At 46.4% G+C, this 21648-nt stretch overlaps 1 protein-coding gene across 1 annotated transcript; it reads right to left on the bottom strand.

The window, feature by feature from the left end:
• Positions 1-7468: 7468 nt before the first annotated feature.
• Positions 7469-12860, bottom strand: BCAS2 (BCAS2 pre-mRNA processing factor). The gene is made up of 6 exons (XM_040421840.1): positions 12856-12860; positions 12801-12806; positions 11179-11342; positions 11029-11079; positions 8388-8468; positions 7469-7889 (listed from the first exon to the last, which is right to left on the bottom strand). Exons 2-6 carry the CDS (start codon positions 12804-12806, stop codon positions 7769-7771), a joined length of 423 nt encoding a protein of 140 aa, XP_040277774.1. The 5' UTR covers positions 12856-12860; the 3' UTR covers positions 7469-7768.
• Between the last annotated feature and the right edge of the window lie 8788 nt (positions 12861-21648).

Genomic DNA, 21648 nt, shown 5'->3' with positions numbered 1-21648 from the left:
GGAACCCTACCAAGAGCGCAATAAGCCGCGGAAATAGCCGAGCGGATCCATCGCGCCACAGTGACCTTGGAGGTCGCCAGACCCTTACGAGGCCCCTCGGGAATCACAAAGAGGGAATCTGAACAGCGGACGGAAGCGGTAGCCATGACATACACCTTCAGGGCCCATACGACATCAAGGGAATGTAGAGCGCGTTCCTTGGGGTTTGCCGGAGAAGGGCAAAAGGAGGGCAGGACAAGATCCTCGTTAAGGTGGAAGGGAGAAACCACCTTGGGCAAAAAGGAGGGAACCAAACGGAGCACAACCTTATCCCGGTGAAAAAACAGAAAAGGCTCCTGGCAGGAAAGAGCGGCCAGCTCCGACACCCATCTGATGGAAGTTATGGCCACAAGGAAGACCACCTTCAAGGTGAGAAAAGTTAGGGAGACCTCTCTCAGAGGCTCGAAGGGGGCCGACTGCAGAGCGGGCAGGACCAAATTGAGATCCCAAGGAGGCAAAGGGGGAACATACTGGGGAACCGAATGTGCCACCCCATGAAGAAAGGTCTTCACAGGACCCACAAGAGCAAGGGACTTCTGAAAAAAGACGGCCAGCGCCGAAACCTGACCTCTCAGGAAACTCAGCGACAGTCCCATCTCAAGCCCGGACTGAAGAAAAGACAGCACCGTCAGGATGGAAAAGCAAAGGGGAGAGAACCCCGAGCTCTCACAAAAAGTCAGGAAGGCCTTCCAGGTACCATAGTAAATCCGGGAGGAGGCCTGCTTCCTCGCACTGATCATGGTTCTAAATCACTGAATCCGAGAACCCCCTCTTCTTCAGGAGGGCGGTTTCAACAGCCACGCCGTTAAACGAAGAGACCGTAAATTCTGGTGGAAGAGCAGGCCCTGAGACAGTAGGTTTTTTCTGTCAGGAAGAGGCCATTGGGGGTCCGCAAACATCCGAGCCACGTCTGAGAACCACGCGAGGCCACTCTGGGGCGATGAGAACGGTCGGAATCCCCTCCGCCTCGATCTTGCGTAGAACCTTCGGAAGTAGAGGAAGCGGAGGGAAGACATAGAGGAGACTGAAGTCCCGCCACGGAGACACCAGCGCGTCCACCCCATACGCCTTCGGATCCCGGGTGCGAGCCAGGAACACCGGGAGCTTGTTGTTGAGCCTGGACGCCATCAAGTCCACCTCCGGACGGCCCCATCTGCGGCAGATTTCTTCAAACACATCTGGATGCAGAGACCACTCGCCTGGATCCACCTTGCTGCGGCTTAGAAAGTCCGCTGTCCAGTTGTCCACTCCTGGAATGTAAACTGCTGACAATACCGGAACGTGCGACTCCGCCCACTTCAGAATTCCGGTCACCTCCTGCATCACCATCCGGCTGCGGGTCCCGCCCTGATGGTTGATGTAGGCCACAGCCGTGGCTTTGTCCGATTGAATCCTCACCGGAAGGCCCGCAAGGAGTGGAGTCCAATGGGAGAGAATGGAAAATCGCCCTCAGTTCCAGAATGTTGATCGGAAGGTGAGACTCTGCCGCCGACCAAATCCCCTGAACCGTGCGAGACTGGAGAAAGCCGCCCCAACCCAGGAGGCTGGCATCGGTGGTGACGATCGTCCAGAAGAATGGGAGAAAGGATCTCCCCGACCTCAGGTTCATCGGAGACAGCCACCAAGGGAGAGCTGCCCGAACCCGCTGAGACAAGCGGATGCGATCGTCTAGACCCCGAGGGGTCTTGTTCCAGAGAAAAAGGATCTCCTGTTGCAACAAGCGAGTGTAGAACTGGGCATATGGAATGGCCTCGAAAGAGGCCACCATAAGACCCAGGACCCGCATGCATTCCCGTATGGAGAGGAACTGGGAGCGCAGCAGATGCGACACCAACCTCTGGATCTGGGAGGACTTGGAGACTGGCAGGAACACTCTGGCGGCCAAGGTGTCCAAAATCATCCCCAGGAAGGAGAGCTTCTGGGATGGAAGGAGAGAGGACTTTGGGAAATTGATTATCCAGCCGAACTGCTCCAGAGTCTGAACAGTGATCCGGACGCTGTCCTCGGCCTGCGGAAGCGAGGGGGCTTTTATCAGTATATTGTCCAGATAGGGCAACAAAGGAATGCCCCTGGTACGAAGAAGCACCATGATCGGTGCAAGTATCTTGGTAAAGACCCGAGGGGCGGTTGCCAACCCGAAAGGAAGGGCGACAAACTGATAGTTACGACCACCAATGGCGAAGGGCAGGAATCGTTGGTGAGATTCTGCGATCGGAACATGCAGATAAGCGTCCTGGATGTCCACGGACATGAGGAACTCCCCTGGAAGAAGAGAAACAATAACGGAGCGGAGGGATTCCATTCGAAACCTCCGCACCCGTAGAGACTTGTTGAGCAGTTTCAGGTCGAGGATCGGACGCACCGACCCCTCCTTCTTTGGGACCACGAACAGGTTTGAATAGAAACCCGTGCCCTATTCCTCTGGGGGAACCGGGGTAATAACCCCCCGGTTCAGAAGGGAGGAAATTGCCGTTTAGAGGTCCGAGGCTCTGATCGGATCCCCCGGAACGCGAGAAGGGAAAAAAAGTTCCGGCGGTCTGGACGCGAACTCTATCCTGTAACCAGACGTTACAATCTCTAGAGCCCATGCGTCCTGAACATGAGCCTCCAAACCTGCTGGTAAGAGAGCAGACGGCCCCCCACCACGAGGGGTGGGGGCGCCCCTTCATGCGGAGGACTGCTTGGGAGCCGCAGGGCGGACTGACTGTGTCCTTGGGCGCCAGGAAGGCTGGGGCTTGAAGGAGGGCTTCTTTCGGGAGTCCTGTGACCCCCCCAGCGGAGGAAGCAGGTGATGTCCTGTTAGAAGAGAAGCGGCGAAAGGACTGGTACCGAGAACCAGAAGTCCTAGGCTGAAAGGGGCACTTAGACCTGGGCTGGGGAAGATGAGTGCTCTTGCCCCCAGAAGCTGCTGAGATGAACTCATCCAGTTGAGCCCGAAAAAGTCTGGAACCCTCAAAGGGGAGGTTAGCAAGGGAACGCTTGGAGGAAGCGTCGGCGTCCCATACCTTCAGCCAGACCTCCCTGCGCTGAATGACAGAGAGGGCTGAAATGCGGGCAAAGAGGGAACCAATGTCCATGGAGGCCTCGCAGAGGAATTTGGAAGCCTGAGACATCTGGGAGGACCAAATCCAGTGTGTCAGCAGACGCATCCTGCTCCGCCAGGTCTCGGTGGTGGCGCTGCAACCACATTGATAGAGCTCTGGCCACCCATGCCGAGGCAAAGGCAGGTCGCAGGGACGTGCCCGCCAGTGAGAAAATGGATTTGGCTAGAGAATCTAGGCGCCTGTCCACAGCGTCCTGCAGAGAGGAGCCGTCCAGGACCGGGAGGGCCGTGTTTTTGGCTAACCTGGCCACTGGGGGATCCACCTTAGGGGGAGAAGACCATTTCTCCAAGCTGTCCGCCGGAAAAGGATAGAGTATCCATGCGTTTGGTGGCAGAGAACTTTTGATTAGGACGGTCCCAGGCCTTGGATACGACCGCGGAAAATTCCTCACGGACCGGAAAGGCAGCAGCCTCCGGTTTCTTGGGAGGAAAAAGGGCAAACTCCCTCCTAGTGGAAGGAGGAGAATCCTCTTGGAGGTTAAAGGTGTCCCTGACAGCCGCTACTAAGTCAGCCACCATAGTGGAGAGCTTAGGCGGAAGGACCTCTTCCGAGTCGGACAATTCCCCTTCAGACCTGCGCTCCCGAGGGGGGAAGGGGGGGAGTCGTCCAAACATGCCTCTAGACGAGGGGGGGGAAGCAAAGTCATCCGAGGAGGGATGCTGCCGCTCACACTGCCTCTTAGTAGTCAGGCGTCCTCTGCGGGAACCACTGCGAGGAGACGGAGTGGTTGGCGCCGCAGGATTGGAAACTGCCATACGCCCCATAAAGCACATGGCTGCCTTGGCGAATAGGGCCAAATCAGCGGTCGCACTGGACATGGCGGATGCCCAAGCGGGAGCCGCGGACTGTACAGTGACCGGAGGGGGGCTAGTCTGGGCAAGAGAAGGGGGAGAAGGGTGACTCTGTCCAGTGGCAGGGCAGGAGGCACAGGTACCAGTGACCGAAAGTGGGAGAAGACACTCTATACAGGACCCTATTGGGGTCTGAGAAGAGGTCTTAACAGACTTAGGTTTTGGCGTGATGGCAACCAAAGAGATATACACTCACCCAAAGAATTATTAGGAACACCATACTAATACGATGTTGGACCCCCTTTTGCCTTCAGAACTGCCTTAATTCTACGTGGCATTGATTCAACAAGGTGCTGATAGCATTCTTTAGAAATGTTGGCCCATATTGATAGGATAGCATCTTGCAGTTGATGGAGATTTGAGGGATGCACATCCAGGGCACGAAGCTCCCGTTCCACCACATCCCAAAGATGCTCTATTGGGTTGAGATCTGGTGACTGTGGGGGCCATTTTAGTACAGTGAACTCATTGTCATGTTCAAGAAACCAATTTGAAATGATTTGAGCTTTGTGACATGGTGCATTATCCTGCTGGAAGTAGCCATCAGAGGATAGATACATGTTCTCATTCTGTTTACGCCAAATTCGGACTCTACCATTTGAATGTCTCAACAGAAATCGAGACTCATCAGACCAGGCAACATTCTTCAACAGTCCAATTTTGGTGAGCTCGTGCAAATTGTAGCCTCTTTTTCCTATTTGTAGTGGAGATGAGTGGTACCCGGTGGGGTCTTCTGCTGTTGTAGCCCATCCGCCTCGTGTTGTGGCTTCACAAATGCTTTGTTGCATACCTCGGTTGTAACGAGTGGTTATTTCAGTCAACGTTGCTCTTCTATCAGCTTGAATCAGTCGGCCCATTCTCCTCTGACCTCTAGCATCCACAAGGCATTTTTGCCCACAGGACTGCCGCATACTGGATGTTTTTCCCTTTTCACACCATTCTTTGTAAACCCTAGAAATGGTTGTGCGTGAAAATCCCAGTAACTGAGCAGATTGCGAAATACTCAGACCGGCCCGTCTGGCACCAACCACCATGCCACGCTCAGAATTGCTTAAATCACCTTTCTTTCCCATTCTGACATTCAGTTTGGAGTTCAGGAGATTGTCTTGACCAGGACCACACCCCTAAATGAATTGAAGCAACTGCCATGTGATTGGTTGACTAGATAATTGCATTTATGAAAAATAGAACAGGTGTTCCTAATAATTCTTTAGGTGAGTGTATAGCTGCAGCTAGAAGCTGACAATCCTACAACCTAGGCACAGCACAGGAATCACCAGAGAGGAGCAGGAGAGCAGCCGCCCGGCAAGAGGAGAGCTCACAGCAGACAGAGGAGGGAGCCGGAGCGAAGCGCGCGGTCCAGTCCCAGGGCTACTGATGAAAAGGCCCCCGACTCCGAACGTGCTGTTGCGGGGGTTAATAAAAAGGTATGGCCACTCATGCAGGGGGAGGCAGAGGAGCTCAGAAAGCGGGAAACCGCCGCTGGTGTGAGCCGGTGTGTTATAGGGAGCGGCGCCGGCACTGGCGCCGCTCTAATCAGACGTGCCGCATAAAGAGAAAGCCAGACCGGGGGGGGAGACTATGGCGCATGATAAAATGCCTCCAGATTCCCTCGGTGTCAGGAGCGCCCCAGACAGAATGAGTCACCCAAATCCCCATTCACCCAGACGGCCCATAGGTCTCAAGCATAGGAGGGGAGGGGAGGGAGGGAGGGGGGCACAGAGGATGCAGCTTCATACTTATCTGCTCCTGCAGTCTTCTCCCTCTGTCCTGTACCAGCAGGGTTCACCTCTTCAGACATCTGACTCACCTGAGTTCAGTGCTCTGGGTGGAGGGCAGCGACAGGTGACCCAGGAGCTGGTGGGATGCCGGAGCCGACAGGTCGAGCCCGGATCCACTTGCCTTCTTGGGGGATAATGGAGGCAGCCAGGCAGCGTTCAACAGACGGTGGCGGGCACTCTATGGGGGACCAGGAAGGTGCCATGCCGACCTGCGTCCCCATCTAGAAAAAAATAACAAAAAGGAGACGAATCAAGAAAGTGTCAACCTCCTTCACCAGACACTAAGCAAAGACTGAGTTTCTCCTGGTGGAGTCGGGGGGTATAGCCTGAGGAGGAGGAGCTCTTTTGTATTTGCATAGTGTCCCTCCTACTAATACCTCTAAGCTATACCCATGGTCTGTGTCCCCCAATGGAAAAAAGTACGAGAAAATTAAAATCTACCAAAGTAGTGAAATTTTTACCTCCATTTTCCTTTAATTCTTGTGAAACACCTCAAGCGTTAAAGTTTGTAACATCATTTTTGAATAATTTGAGGGATGTATTTTCTAAAATGGGGTCATTTATGGGTGGTTTCAATTTCCTAAGCCCCTCAAAATCACTTTATAACTGAATTGGTGCTCAAAAAAATGGTTTGTGAAATTTGGTTGAAAATTTGAAAAATTGCTTATAAACTTCTAAACCTTCTAACATTTTAAAAAAATTACATTTACAAAATGATGCCAACATAAAGTAGACATATGGGGAATGTAAAAGTAATAAATATTTTATGAGGTATCACTGTTTTAAAAGCAGAGAAATTGACATTTTGAAAATTGCTAATTTTTCAGAATTTTTAGCAAATTTTCATAAATAAAAGGTGAAATATATTGACTCAAATTTATGACTCATCAAGTACAATGTGTCACGAGAAAATCTCAGAATGGCTTGGATAAGTAAAAACGTTCCAAAGTTATTACCACATATAGTGACATGTCATATTTGCAAAAATCAGCCTGGGATTTAAGGTGAAAAGTGGCTTGGTACTGAAGGGGTTAAGGGGGTTTTCCCATGACAACAATTTATCCGCTATTCACACTCTATTCTGTGAATAGCGGATAAATTATTGTCATGGGACAACCCCTTTAATGCCTCATTCATACGTCAATGTTTTGATCAACTCTATGGTGCTGCCAGAGATAACCGAGTACAAGCAGTCCCACAGAGTTGAAAATAGAGGTGTAGGGTTACCAAAGCCTCATTGACAAGTGGCAGAGAAAATGTGCTTGGATTTCAGCGTATGCTGCATGTTTTCACATTTTCAGCATGCCCGTAAGAGTATTCTCCCATTGTGCAGATAAGCTGTGGATTTTCCGCCACAAAATTGTGTGCAGAAAATCCAGAGCATTTAAAGTAGCCGCGAAGTGGACGAGATTTTACCAAATCTCATTCACACTGCAGAAAAAAAAAAATATGGGAAAAGTGACCTGCAGTGTGGATTTTAAAATCACAAGTAAAACATGAAGATTTTACCTGGATTCATATTAAAATCAGTGGCAGATTGTTTTTAATTGTATTTTCTTTTCTTTTTTTTACACTGAAATTATATCACGTGGGAAATCCGTTGCAAATACTAGGTTTTGTCAAGGATTTGACCTTATATGTCACTTGACCCGGTTCAACATTTGAGAACTTAAGAGAACTTAATGGGAACCATATTACACAAAGCAAAATAATTTTATTCAAGTTTTCTAACAAAAAGACAAAAAAGCAATTATTGTGTCCTGTTGATGCTGAGCTACAAACAGCACTATTGCAACACAACTCCAAAGATGGACATTTTCACAAGTTTGTAAGGTTGACCATCACTAGAAAGACTAGGCGAAATTGGTTGACTTACACAGAGCTGTAGCACAGACATACGCACACTGAGATGGTCATTAATCTACAATTGGATTATATATTTTGGAGAACTGGAGGAATGGGTGAAGCGGAAAGGAATCAGTCGTCCACAGACTTAATAATTCTCAATATTTTCTTTGTTCTCTCCATCCATTTGCTTCAGCTGATTGATCTCATTCTCCAGCTGCACAATTGCACGTTCAATTTCATAGTTCTTACTCACAAGAGATACCCACCTAAAGAAAAGCAAAAATACGCAAGCAAGACATTGTAACCTGGATTTGCATCAGCAGAGAACATAGATCCCCTTACTTCTGGAAGCTATCAGAAACCTTCCACTTAAATGGAATGTTTTGTTTAAACGTATAATGTTGCTTATGAAAAGTTGAAAAGTATGCCGTCTAAAAAGTCAGTTGTAGAATGAGAAATAAGAATAAAAAATAAAATAAAAATCTAAAATCAGATTAGAGGGCTTTACATGGCCTGGAGCGCTTAGCTGAAAGAGACCAGAGGTAAACATCTGTCTGCATTTCCACCAAATGAGAAGCTGTTAGGACACTACACTTCCAGTATTGCATCTGTTCACACTATGCTAAATCCATCATCAGACAGTCCACATGGAGCACTGTGATGTCCACAAGGCATTTTATTTGCTTTAGTGTATTTACTGGAATATTGAAGACATCCATCATTTTCACAGTAACACTTAAAAACCCATGGACAAAATAACTTACGTTGACTCCATTTCTCTCAGTTTGGCCCCAGATGTAAGCTGCGAGTTTTTCCTCTGCCAATTCAAGTCCTGAATACGTTTTCTGAACAAGACGGAGATAAAAATAAATGATGCAAGTAGTGATAGAAGGGAGAGCAGAAGAAATCCTTACTGTCACAATCAGTCATTCAAAAACTCTCTCTCAAGGATACATCTGAACCACATGATGTATCCTTACCAAGAGCCCAAAAACCGAAATCTCACTGGTTGGTACTTTCACCTATACTAGTTTTGACTTCCAGTTCTTATTTCATCAAATGCGTGTTACAAGACCACACTTGACATATAATCCTGCTAATGGCAGCATCTATGTCTGTATGGCATCAAAACGTACATTAGGCTGCCTTTCCCTACGTGATATATTAAATGCACTACAAGTGAGGACATCATGTCCAGTGTACACGTGACTGCTCAGCCAATCACTAGCCCCAGTGTTAGCATGCTGTTCATTCACCAGTGACTGTCTGAGCGGTTATGTTAAGAATGAAAACGACACCATTTCTGGTTCAACACGGGACCGGAACTGCAGTGCAACGGAGGGACCTTTAGCAGGCGAGTTCAGCCTCTTTGTTTTGTAAGCCTGGTTGCTTCCATGGAAATTTTATTGTGTCGAACAACCCTATTTATAGCCTGGGGTACAAATATTGATGACCACCAACAATATGGGAAAAGGACTTTATACAGGGGGGGGGGGGGGAGTCTTTAACTGAGAGGCAAAGTAAGTTATGACGAAAAAGTTATCTGTAGGTGGCCATTGTGTACATGCACTACTTGGAGTGAAAGGTCAGGTCTGCTACGTTACCCCATTGGAACAGTTTCCGGTTGTAGATTTCCTTCATTCATTTTAAGACCTCTTGGTATTTAGTTTGCAACCTGCTCCAAGTCTCACATTTTTCCTATGTGAACGTATCCCTCCAGGTAATACTTGCCTGATCGAGGTCTGTGTGTCCAGAATGTTCCCCTAGCTCCCATGTATCAGTAAACTGACAATACTGAACTGATTTTCCCCTTCTACAACACATGATTATTCCCTCAATCTTGTGCTGAAAGACAATGATGCAGAGGAGTCCGATTTCCCCCTTAATCTACCTGCAGAGTCTGCCCTGGTTGCTTTCCTCCCTCTGTACACAGACAGCCTGGGAGATCTCCATCCATTCCTTCTGCAGACTGTTGGATGTGCTCTTCTCCTTATTAACACTATGTTAATAGTACATACTGTGTGATCTGCCCTACCTGCAGTCTTGGGTGTACCTCTTTATCTCCATACTAATCTGTCACACTCCCTCCCTCTTGGTATCACAAGCACTAAGAAAAGGGAGGGGGAAGCAAAAACCTGACAGACAGGAGCAGTGCTGTCACATGTATGTCAGAAGCAGCAGGACAGTCAGCTATAAGAAACAGTTACACTGACTCTAAAGCAGCAAATGGATCGTGTTCGGTAGAAATTTTTTTTTTATTCTATTTAGAAACTTGTGTAATTTTGCATTTAGAAAGCAAATGAACAAGACAATATTGTGCAAAGATACCCCTAGCCTTTTACCTCTTGCCGACCGCTTGAAGAATATACTTCCAGGCTGTCAGCATATATCTCTGCACACGGACACTCTAGAATCACATGGGAGCACAGAGTCCACTGTCAATGACAGCAGGGCTCCCCGAAGAGAAGGCAGGGGCGGTTATTCACCATCTCTGCCTTCCCCATTGATCTATACATATTGCTATGTATATAGATCAGGAAACGGCAATGCCGCTCCAAGCTCCAGTCCCCGCGGTCATGTGGTCTCAAGGGTCTGGGAGTCTGTGCAAGCTGCAGGGTCTTGGCAAACCCAGATCAGATCTGCAGTGAGGCTGTAAAGCCATGTACAACTTTTATGAGGGCAATATTTCATTGGTAAATGGGGAAACTATGTCAGCCCCAGTTATAGGAGATATCAGCAATAAATTTAAATGTAATGTTTAAGGGTTTGATCAATTTATATTACTAGCTGCACATGAGCTGGTAACAACACATACATACAGCTAATAATAAGTATTATTAAAGGCGTTCTGCAGTTTTTTTTAAACTGATGATCTATCCCCTGGATAGATCAGCATCTGATCGGCGGGGGTCCAACACCCGGGACCTCTGCCGATCAGCTGTTTGAGAAGGCAGCCGCGCTGGCAGTAGCGCCGCGGCCTTCTCGCTGTTTACCGCAGGGCCAGTGACATCACGACTAGTATCAATGGCCTGGGCGCGGCTAAGCACCATTCAAGTGAACAGAGCTTAGCAGCGCCCAGGCCAGTTAACACTAGTCGTGATGTCACTGGGCCTGCAGTAAACAGTGAGAAGACAGCGGTGCTACTGCCAGCGCCGCTGCCTTCTCAAACAGCTGATCAGCAAGGGTCCCAGGTGTCGGAACCCCGTCGATCAGATGCTGATGATCTATCATCAGTTTAAAAAAACTGCAGAACCCCTTTAACCATCAGCACTAATTTCTAGTTTAATATGCATAATTGATATTTACACGCAGGTCCCCTGATCTGACTGCCGGTGTTCTACTTCTTTTCTGTTTGACTATCTCAGTGCAAACTCTGTCTTATTTTGGTGATAATAATGTACATACCTTAACTTCTGCAAATCCTTTTGTGCCGATTCAATCATACGAACCAGATTTCTAAAAGGGAAAAAGCGGGGGTGTAATTGAGCGTCAGTTGAAAATATCCTACATTGCTACATTCACAGTCACCATTTTGCCATTTGAAGTTCAGCTTACTCATTATAGACTCTCCAGGCATTACAGCCATGCTGAGACATGATTTCCAGATTCTCTATACGAACAGCCTGATGCTCCAGCTGAGCCATCGAATTGTTAACACACTCCTGCCATGCAGTTATATCATTCCTCTGGCCAGAAGAAGGAGCAGGCAATTCATATCTGAAAGAGACACAAAAAACTCCATGAAAACAATTATACATAAGAACAAGAGAGCCTCAATCTATACAACAGAAGTCCTATAATGTACGTTTCCACCAAAAATTCAATAACCCAAATAACTTGCTAATTTGTCCATGAACAGTGGGAAGGAAGAAGCAAATGAAAATCAAAAATTAACCCCTTAAGGACACAGCCTTATTTCACCTTAAAGGGTTTCTGTCACCCCATTAAACCGTTTTTTTTTTTTTTCTTTACTAATAATCCCTATAGTGCGATCTCATGATACATAAGCAAATTAATCATTTTGGTTCAGTAGAATTTGCTAAAAATCGATTTTTAAAATATGCTAATTACCTTGCTACCAGCAAGTAGGGCGGCTACTTGCTGGTAGCAGCCGCATCCTCCAATGGTAATGACGCCCCCTCGGCATGCTGATTGACAGGGCCAGGGAATGGAATCGTTCTCTGCTGGCGTTGTTAGAATTTGAAATCTCACACCTGCGCTGTACCTGTCTTCAATCGGCGCAGGCGCACTGAGAGGCGGCCGCTCGCTCGACCGCTCCATCCTCAATGCACCTGCGTCGATGACGTCATCAAGTACACCCGGAAGAGAAGACGCCGGCATCGCTGGAAGGAGGCGGAGAGTCTGGTGACGTCGCTGGATGCTCGAATCAGGTAAGTATGTACATAATAAGCATGCTGCCACAAAAACCACCAACGAAATGGGAATAAATAATTTTATAAAAATGACAGTTATTAACACTATACCACCAACGATTATTAATAATAAATCTCTTCCGGGTGTACTTGATGACGTCATCGACGCAGGCGCATTGAGGATGGAGCGGTCGAGAGAGCGGCCGCCTCTCAGTGCGCCTGCGCCGATTGAAGACAGGTACGGCGCAGGCGCGAGATTTCAAATTCTAACAGCGCCAGCAGAGAACGATTCCCTTCCCTGGCCCTGTCAATCAGCATGCCGAGGGGGCGTCATTACCATCGGAGGATGCGGCTGCTACCAGCAAGTAGCCGCCCTACTTGCTGGTAGCAAGGTAATTAGCATATTTTAAAAATCGATTTTTAGCAAATTCTACTGAACCAAAATGATTAATTTGCTTATGTATCATGAGATGGCACTATAGGGAATATTAGTAAAGAAAAAGAAAAAAAAAAAATGTTTAATGGGGTGACAGAAACCCTTTAAGGACCAGGCCATTTTTTGAAAATCTGACCAGTGTCACCAAGTGGTGATAACTTTAAAACGCTTTGACTAATCCGGGCCATTCTGAGAAGGACACTGGTCAAATGAAGTAAAAAAAAATTTTTTTTTTGCATAAAAAAAAATACCTAATTTACCAAAAATTTGGAAAAATTTGCAAATTTCAACGTTTCAGTTTCTCTACTTCTGTAATACATAGTAATACCCCCAACAATTGTGATGACTTTACATTCCCCATATGTCTACTTCATGTTTGAATTATTTTGGGAATGATATTTTATTTTTTGGGGATGTTACAAGGCTTAGAAGTTTAGAAGCAAATCTTGAAATTTTTCAGAAATTTACAAAAACCCAATTTTTAGGGACCAGTTCAGGTCTGAAGTCACTTTGCGAGGCTTACATAATAGAAACCACCCAAAAATGACCCCATTCTAGAAACGACACCCCTCAAGGTATTCAAAACAGATTTTACAAACGTCGTTAACCCTTTAGGTGTACGGCCACACAGCGGGGCGTAGAGGGAAAGGTGCGCCGTTTGGTTGTTGGAAGGCAGATTTTGCTGGACTGGTTTTTTGACACCCTGTCCCATTTGAAGCCGCCCTGATGCACCCCTAGAGTAGAAACTCCAAAAAAGTGACCCCATTTTAGAAACTACGGGATAGGGTGGCAGATTTGTTGGTACTAGTTTAGGGTACATATGATTTTTGGTTGCTCTATATTACACTTTTTGTGCGGCAAGGTAACAAGAAATAGCTTTTTTGGCACCGTTTTTTTTTGTTATTTACAACATTCATCTGACAGGTTAGATCATGTGGTAATTTTATAGAGCAGGTTGTCACGGACACGGCGATACATAATATGTATACAATTTTTTTTATTTATGTAAGTTTTACACAATGATTTCATTTTTAAAACAAAAAAAAAAAGGTTTGAGTGTCTCCATAATCTAAGAGCCATAGTTTTTTCAGTTTTTGGGCGATTATCTTAAGTAGGGTCTCATTTTTTGCAGGATGAGATGATGGTTTGATTGGCAGTATTTTGGGGTGCATATGATTTTTTGATCGCTTGCTATTACACTTTTTGTGACGTAAGATGACAAAAAAAGGCTTTTTTTTTTACACAGTTTTTATTTTTATTTTTTTTACGGTGGTCACCTGAGGGGTTCGGTCATGTGATATTTTTATAGAGCCGGTCGATACGGACGCGGCGATACCTAATATGAATACCTTTTTTTTATTTATGTAAGTTTTACACAATGATTTCATTTTTGAAACAAAAAAAATCATGTTTTAGTGTTTCCATAGTCTAAGAGCCATAGTTTTTTCAGTTTTTGGGCGATTATCTTGGGTAGGGTATGATTTTTGCGGGATGAGATGACTGTTTTATTGTTACAATTTTGGCGTACATGCGACTTTTTTGATCACTTTTATTACCTTTCTTGGGAAGTAAGGTGGGCAAAATTTCAATTTCATCATAGTTTTTTATTTTTTATTTTAATGGCGTTCACCGTTCGGGTAAAGTAACATGACCGTTTTATAGATCAGGTCGTTACGGACGCGGCGATACCAAACATGTGTAGGGAATTTTATTTTTTTCATTTTTAATCAGTGATAAATGTGTTTTTTGATTATTACTTTTTTTTTCCCTTTTTTTTTGGACCTAGACCCACTTGGTTCTTGAAGATCCAGTGGGTCTGATGTCTGTATAATACAGTACAGTACAATATATAGTGTACTGTACTGTATTTTACTTACACTTTGTCTGAACAGATCTATGCCTTTAGCACAGATCTGTTCAGCACCATGGACAGCAGGATACCTGAGACGGCGTCCTGTTGCCATGGGAACCTTCCCCGTCTGCTCAGTAGTGGCCAGAACTGCGCAGACGGGAAAGGGTAAGGAGGGGGGGCTCTCTCCCTCTCCATCGGGGGCTGCAAAGGCACAACAGCCCCCCGATGGGAGAGGGAGGGAGCTCCCTGAGCTGTTAACCTTTTCCATACAGCGGCCCGTATGGACCGCGGTATGGAAAGGGTTAAACGGCTGACATCGCATCACAGATGTCAGCCGTTTATACCAGGGTGTCAGCAATGTGCACCTCCCACCCCCCCTGCACCTCCCACCGGGATAAAATCATTCAGGGGTGCAGGGGGGGTGAAACATGCATTTTAGATCAGAAACTGCAGAAAGCGCAACAAACTGCAGAAAGCGCAACAAACCGCAGGTCTGAATTGACCTGCGGTTTGTTGCAATCGCCGACATGGGGGGGGTCACGGGCCCCCCCCGCGCATTTAGCCGAGGTGCCTGCTCAATGATTTGCCGGGCGGGCGGCAGTGATCGGAACACCACATGACTACCGATACGTCATGTGTCCTTAACCACCTCAGCCTTCCTAGCTTAAACACCCTTAATAGGCGTGGCTTGTGAGTGCATGGAGTAAGACGCACGTTTCACTGCTCCTGCCAAGATCCTGCTCATTTACAGTGAAAGCGCACTCAAAACTGCCTGAAATTACTTACCTAAGGAGAGGAAGGTGTCCGGTGACTGCAGTGACAAAATCGGAGCCTGAAAATGCCGAGGAAATCGTCCAAACTGGCGCAACAAAACCGCATGGAGAAAATCCAAGATGGCGCCGGAAGTGGAGAGGGGTCGGCGCGGCAGGAGTTGGTGAGCCAGAGTGCGGCTGCTAAACTTAGTAGATATGCCAGATTGGATGGTGGAGTGGGCGATTCGGCCAGTGATAAAGGGACTGATATTCCTACCTCCTCTGACCAGGAGGACGGATCCATGGACGGCGATGACCCGGTTTTCTCCGGTCAGCCGGTGCCCAATTCTGCGGTCCCTGAAACAGTTCCAGTAGGCCTGCGGGCTGATTCTACAAGGGAGCCCACACTGAAAGATATAATGGTGGCGGTGGCAAGCTGCAACAGTACCCTTAAAGTGCTTGCAGTACAAGTAGGCAGCCTGAGATCAGATGTGTCCATAATCAGGCATGACCTGCATAAGATTTCTGAGCGTACTTCAGATCTGGAAAAGAGGGTGTCCTCACTGGAAGATGTTATTCAGCCCCTGCAAATGGCGTCAAAAATGAATGGGAAAGATATAGCTGCCTTATACGCCAAAGCGGATGATTTAGAGAACAGATCGCGGAGGAATAATTTGAGAATTGTTGGAATGCCAGAAAAAACAGAAGGGGCCAATGCTACAGAGTTTGTGGAGAAATGGCTGCACCAGTTATTCCATGAGAAGGGCCTATCCGCCCTGTACGCGGTTGAGCGGGCGCACAGAGTCCCGTCGCGGCCGCTCCCGCCAGGCAGGCCTCCTCGCCTCATACTGGCGAAGATTTTACACTTTAAAGATCGGGACACTATCCTACGCCAGTCAAGGGATAATGATGAGATGGTCATGAATGGGGTCAGAGTGTCCATTTATCCGGATTATTCCAATGAGGTACAGCGGAGGAGGAGCAGATTTATAGATATAAAGAAAAGGCTCAGAGTGCTACAAGTTCCATACGCCATGTTGTTTCCTGCCAGATTGCGAGTGGTGGCATTGGGATCCACCAGATTTTTTGAGGACCCTGATGAAGCGACACAGTGGCTGGACGTCCACGAGAGGCAATTGAGAAGTGGGGCCCTGGACACTTGAAGGAAACAGTTTGCAGTTTGTGTTCACTTTATATGCATAGGATTGCACCTTAATGTCACTTGAACGTTATACCTGTTATAAAGTGTATTGAGTGTTGCTACCACACGGTAGATCCTGATGCAGGAGTAGGAAGTTGGGATAAGAAATGTATTTCCCAGTTGTGGAGAGGATTCTCTACCTGAGGGAGAGTGTTGGAATCAGAAATGATTTTTGTTCAGCATTGGGCATGGTGCTTACAGATTGCCCTGCGTTAGAGTTGGATGTTTGGGAGGGGGGGGGTTGGGGTTACTGTTCAAAGTAGTCTGATCACTGGGGAGGGGGAGGGTCAGGGGGGGGAGGGGGACGGGTCAGAGATGGGTGAGGGGCGTGAACTATGCGAGAGTGACTTTAGTATGGAGTGTGAGATTCAAATATGATGTAATCTTTCATTATGACACAGGTGATTAAAGTGTTGAGCTGGAATGTGAGGGGAATGGCTGATGCACGAAAACGACAATGTATATTTCAATATTTGAGTCGATTTCAGCCGGCTATCTGCTGCTTACAGGAAACGCATTTGTCAAATGATAATGTGCAGTGGCTGAACAAAAATTGGGTAGGACATGTGGTACATGCAATCCATTCCTCTCACTCCAGGGGTGTAAGTGTAATTGTGCATAAAAGTATAAGGTATGAACATCTGAAACAATGTGTGGATGCTGAGGGCAGGTATGTGTGTGTAGTGTGTAAGATTGATGGGATCCAGGTGGTGTTGGTGTCAGTGTATGTGCCTCCACCTTTGGCTTCCCCTTTAATAAGGGATATTATGACCTTTGTGGCGGACTTCCCTGGACTGCCGTGGCTGCTAGTGGGGGACTACAATTGTACATTGAATGACTCCATAGATAGATGTCGGGTAGAAGGTGCCAGTGGATCACCGGGGAGTGTGGCTCTAAAGAATATTATGAGGGAAACTGGCTTACTTGATGTTTGGAGGCTGCGTAACCCGGATAAGCGGGCGTTTTCATGTAGATCTGCTACGCATCATTCACTATCACGCATAGATCTGGCTTTGGTTAATGATGTTATGCTGCCATTGATAAGAGATGTTATTTATCACCCTCGGTCGTTGTCTGACCATTCCCTGGTGCAGGTTGATTTGTGCCTGGGCGTGCTTAGGCAGGGACCGAGGTTGTGGAAATGTAACCCGCATTGGCTGAATGTACTGGGGGATCTGTCTGAGATTACTAGGGAGATCAGGGAGTACTTTTCTATTAATGGAGGGACGGCTTCAATTCACAGAGTATGGGATGCCATGAAAGCGTTTCTGAGAGGGGTATTGATCAAAGAAATAAGTAAGCATAAATCTAAATCCAGAGAGGCGGATGTTAAAGCGCATGTACAAGTGACTGAGGCTGAAAGGGAGTTTGGTAGAACCCCCACCATGGATAATAGTGAGGCGCTGGAGGTAGCTCAGGAACAACTGAGGTGTCACCTACTACAGGCTGCGGATAGGAAGCGTAGTTTCTACCGCCAAAGATCCTTTGAGGAGGGAGAGAAAGTTGGGCATTTGCTCTCAGTGGTTTCTCAGGCACAGAGGGGTTCTTCTTGTATACAAGAGCTAATGGATGGTAACGGAAATAGTAGCCAGGATACAAAAGGGATATTAGATATTCTAAAAGGGTTTTATGTCTCTCTCTATGCTTCTAAGGCGTCTAGCTCGGAGGAGGCCTTGTCCGCCTTTCTGGCTGAGGCTCAGCTATCAGTGTTATCAGAGGAGGATAGAGAGAGACTGGAAGAGCCGATCACGCTGGAGGAGTTGGAGGCAGCTCTTGGGGGGATGGCGAATGGTAAGGCGCCGGGGGCAGACGGTATACCAGTGGAGGTATATAAAAAATTGCAAGGGATACTTCTCCCGGAATTACTAAAGGTTCTTGAATATTCTCTGGAGACGGGTTCGCTACCACATTCTATGCAGGAGGCTATCATAGTAGTTATTCCTAAGCCTGGGAAGGATCCCAAAGTTCCTGATTCTTATAGACCAATTTCGCTATTAACAGCAGATGTGAAGCTCCTGGCAAAGGTGTTGGCAAACAGGTTGTCCAGAGTAATACTTACTATAGTGCACCCGGATCAAACGGGCTTTATGCCTGGGAAATCGACTGCTATAAATATCCGTAGAGTATATACTAGTATGAATATTCCAGCAGATAACGGAGGAGATAGGGCCTTACTTGCGTTAGACGCCGCTAAGACATTTGACAGTGTTGAATGGAACTACCTATGGGAAACATTGAGTCATGGGCTTTGGTACTCGATTTATTCAGTGGGTGAAAGTGTTGTATTCAAGCCCAAAAGCACGGATCAGAGCTAATGGGGGGCTGTCAGTTAGCTTTTCTTTGTCCAGGGGCACCAGACAGGGGTGCCCATTGTCACCCTTGTTGTTTGCGTTAGCAATTGAACCACTTGCAGCCCTTATTCGCCTGTCACCTCATATTGTGGGGTTTAGATATGGTGAGACGCAAAACAAAGTGGCGATGTATGCTGATGACACTATGTTATTTTTGGGTGACACTGGGGGCTCTCTGGATGCGGCCATGGCTTTAATAGATAGATTTGGTGGCTTCTCTGGGCTCCGGATAAATTGGCAGAAGTCCGCCTTGATGCCGGTTGATGGACAGGCACTCTCTGGAGTGCAGGCAGATAGTTTGATTCCTTGGGTGGGCAAGTTTAAATATTTGGGGCTATATATAACACCTAGACTGCTAGATTTTGAAGAGCTTAATTTAACCCCTTTGCTAAATACCTTCAGGCTCAAGGCAAGGACATGGAGTAGACTCTTTTTGTCAGTAGTGGGTAGAGTGAATCTCCTAAAAATGGTAATGATGCCTCAGTTACTATACATATTGAATAATGCACCTGTATGGATCCCAGTGGAGAGATTTAGGAAAATACATTCGATATTTAGAGATCTCATCTGGAAATATGGTCAAGCTAGGATTAAGCTGGAGACGCTGCAATATCCCAAGTCTGAAGGTGGCTTGGCTGTCCCTAACGCCTGGATTTATTTCTTAGCCTCTCAGTGTCAACACTTTAAGGGTTGGATGGAATTTCAGCAACCAGATGTGACGGGGAAGATACTGCAACACTGGTTGGGTAGTAGGGATCTTATGGGTATTCTGGAGGGCGCAGGGATGCATGGGGGAAGAGAGAAAGTGACGCTTATTGAGCTTATGAAAAAAGTGTGGGCGAAGGTGAAATTGATCAGGGGAGTTGGTGGGGTAGGAGAGCTTTCCCCATTGTGGAACAATAACCTGTTGCCAGAATTCATTTCTCTATCAGGTGTCCGAAATTGGGAATCCCATGGAGTAATGAGGATAGGTCAATTGATTGAGACTAGTATATTTAAATCATTTCAAGGTCTACAGCAGGAATTCAACATTCCCAAAGTGTGGTTCTATCAATATCTGCAACTGAGACACGCATATGAGGTCACGATAAGGAAGGGATGCACTATTGCAAAAGTGGATGTGGTCCATAAACTGGTTCTCCCAGCTGGAGGAAAGAGAGGTTTGATATCACAGGTGTATACTCTGCTTTTAGACAAATTTCTGGTAGAATTCCCCCTTACTAGGATGAGAAAATGGGAAAAGGATTTGGGGGACATCCCAAAGGGACAGTGGGAAGATATATTGGAGGCAGTTCCGAGAGTGTCTGTAAGTGAACAGGGCAAGTTGTCACAACTATTTATCATCCACAGAGTTTACAAAACTCCAGTATTTTTGCGGAAAATTGGGATTAGAAATGATGACAATTGTCCAAAATGTATGGCGGAAGGTGCAGATCTATTTCATATGCTTTGGTCTTGTCCAGTGCTAAGTAGATATTGGGATGAGGTGCTGTCTTTGATTAATCGTAACCTGGAGTTGAGGGTGCAGAAGGACCCTAAGATATGTTTGCTGGGATATGTGAAGGAGATTGGTGGGGGAGAGGCGGTTAAGGTGGCAGTTGGGAGACTACTGTATGTGGCCAGGAAATTGATTGCCTTTAGGTGGATCCAGGGGAGTCCGCCAACGGTGGATGAATTTGTGAGAAAGGTGAATGATATGTTAACATTAGAGAAGGGAGTGTTTGTTAGGAGGGGATGTCCCTCGAAGTTTGAAAAGTTGTGGAATGAATGGTTGTCTCACACTCATGTTGTAATATAAAAGATCTTGGAAATTCATGCTCTGATCTGGGGAGGGGGGGGGGTTTAGTTGGTGGGGGAGGGGGGTGGGTGCTGTTGGGGTTATAACAGTCAAATGACTTTGTAAATGATTTGTCTATATCTTGGTATATTCATTATGTACAATGATTGTAGAAGATGTAACAAATATATGGACAGATGATAATGTTTTTATAATTGTGTATATTTGTGATTCGGAGGGGAGAAAACTCCAAGAAAATTGTGATACAAAATGTATTGTGATATACCAATTTTATTTGAACAATAAAAAACGATTTGATTGAAAAAAAAAAAACACCCTGAAAGACCAGGCCACTTTTTACACTTCTGCACTACACTACTTTCACCGTTTATTGCTCGGTCATGCAACTTACCACCCAAATGAATTTCACCTCCTTTTCTTCTCACTAATAGAGCTTTCATTTGGTGGTATTTCATTGCTGCTGACATTTTTACTTTTTATGGTTATTAATCAAAATTTTACGAAATTTTTGCCCAAAAAAAAAAGTCATTTTTCACTTTCAGTTGTAAAATAAAATAAAAAAAACGACATCTATATATAAATTTTTCTCTAAATTTATTGTTCTACATGTCTTTGATAAAAAAAAAGTGTTTGGGTAAAAGTTAAAGCGTTTACAAACTATGGTACAAAAATGTGAATTTCCGCTTTTTGAAGCAGCTCTGACTTTGAGCACCTGTCATGTTTCCTGAGGTTCTACAATGCCCAGACAGTAGAAAAACCCCACAAGTGACCCCATTTCGTAAAGTAGACACCCTAAGGCCTCTTTCACACGAGCGTGACTGATTAGATCCGGATGCGTCCAGGGTGCGTTCAGTGAAACTCGCACCATTTTGCAAGCAAGTTCAGTCAGTTTTGTCTGCGATTGCGTTCAGTTTTTTCCACGCGGGTGCAATGCGTTTTGATGCGTTTTTCACGCGCGTGATAAAAAAACTGAAGGTTTACAAACAACATCTCCTAGCAACCATCAGTGAAAAACACATTGCATCCGCACTTGCTTGCGGTTGCAATGCGTTTTTCACGCGGCCCCATTCACTTCTATGGAGCCAGGGCTGCGTGAAAAACGTAGAATATAGAACATACTGCGATTTTCCCGCAACGCAGAACTGATGCGTCGCCATTTGCGCCTAGACCCTCCGCTCGCTGCTCAGCCTCTTAAAAAAAAAAGGCTTTCATCCAGCAGACAGAGACACGCTGCAGCCGTCTGCTGCTGGGTGAAGACCCGC

The sequence above is a fragment of the Bufo bufo genome, chromosome 3 (assembly GCF_905171765.1).
Source record: "Bufo bufo chromosome 3, aBufBuf1.1, whole genome shotgun sequence".
In the NCBI taxonomy this organism is placed as follows: Eukaryota; Metazoa; Chordata; class Amphibia; order Anura; family Bufonidae; genus Bufo; species Bufo bufo.
Note: the sequence above shows the minus strand (reverse complement) of the source record. Positions and strands in the feature narration are given on the sequence as shown.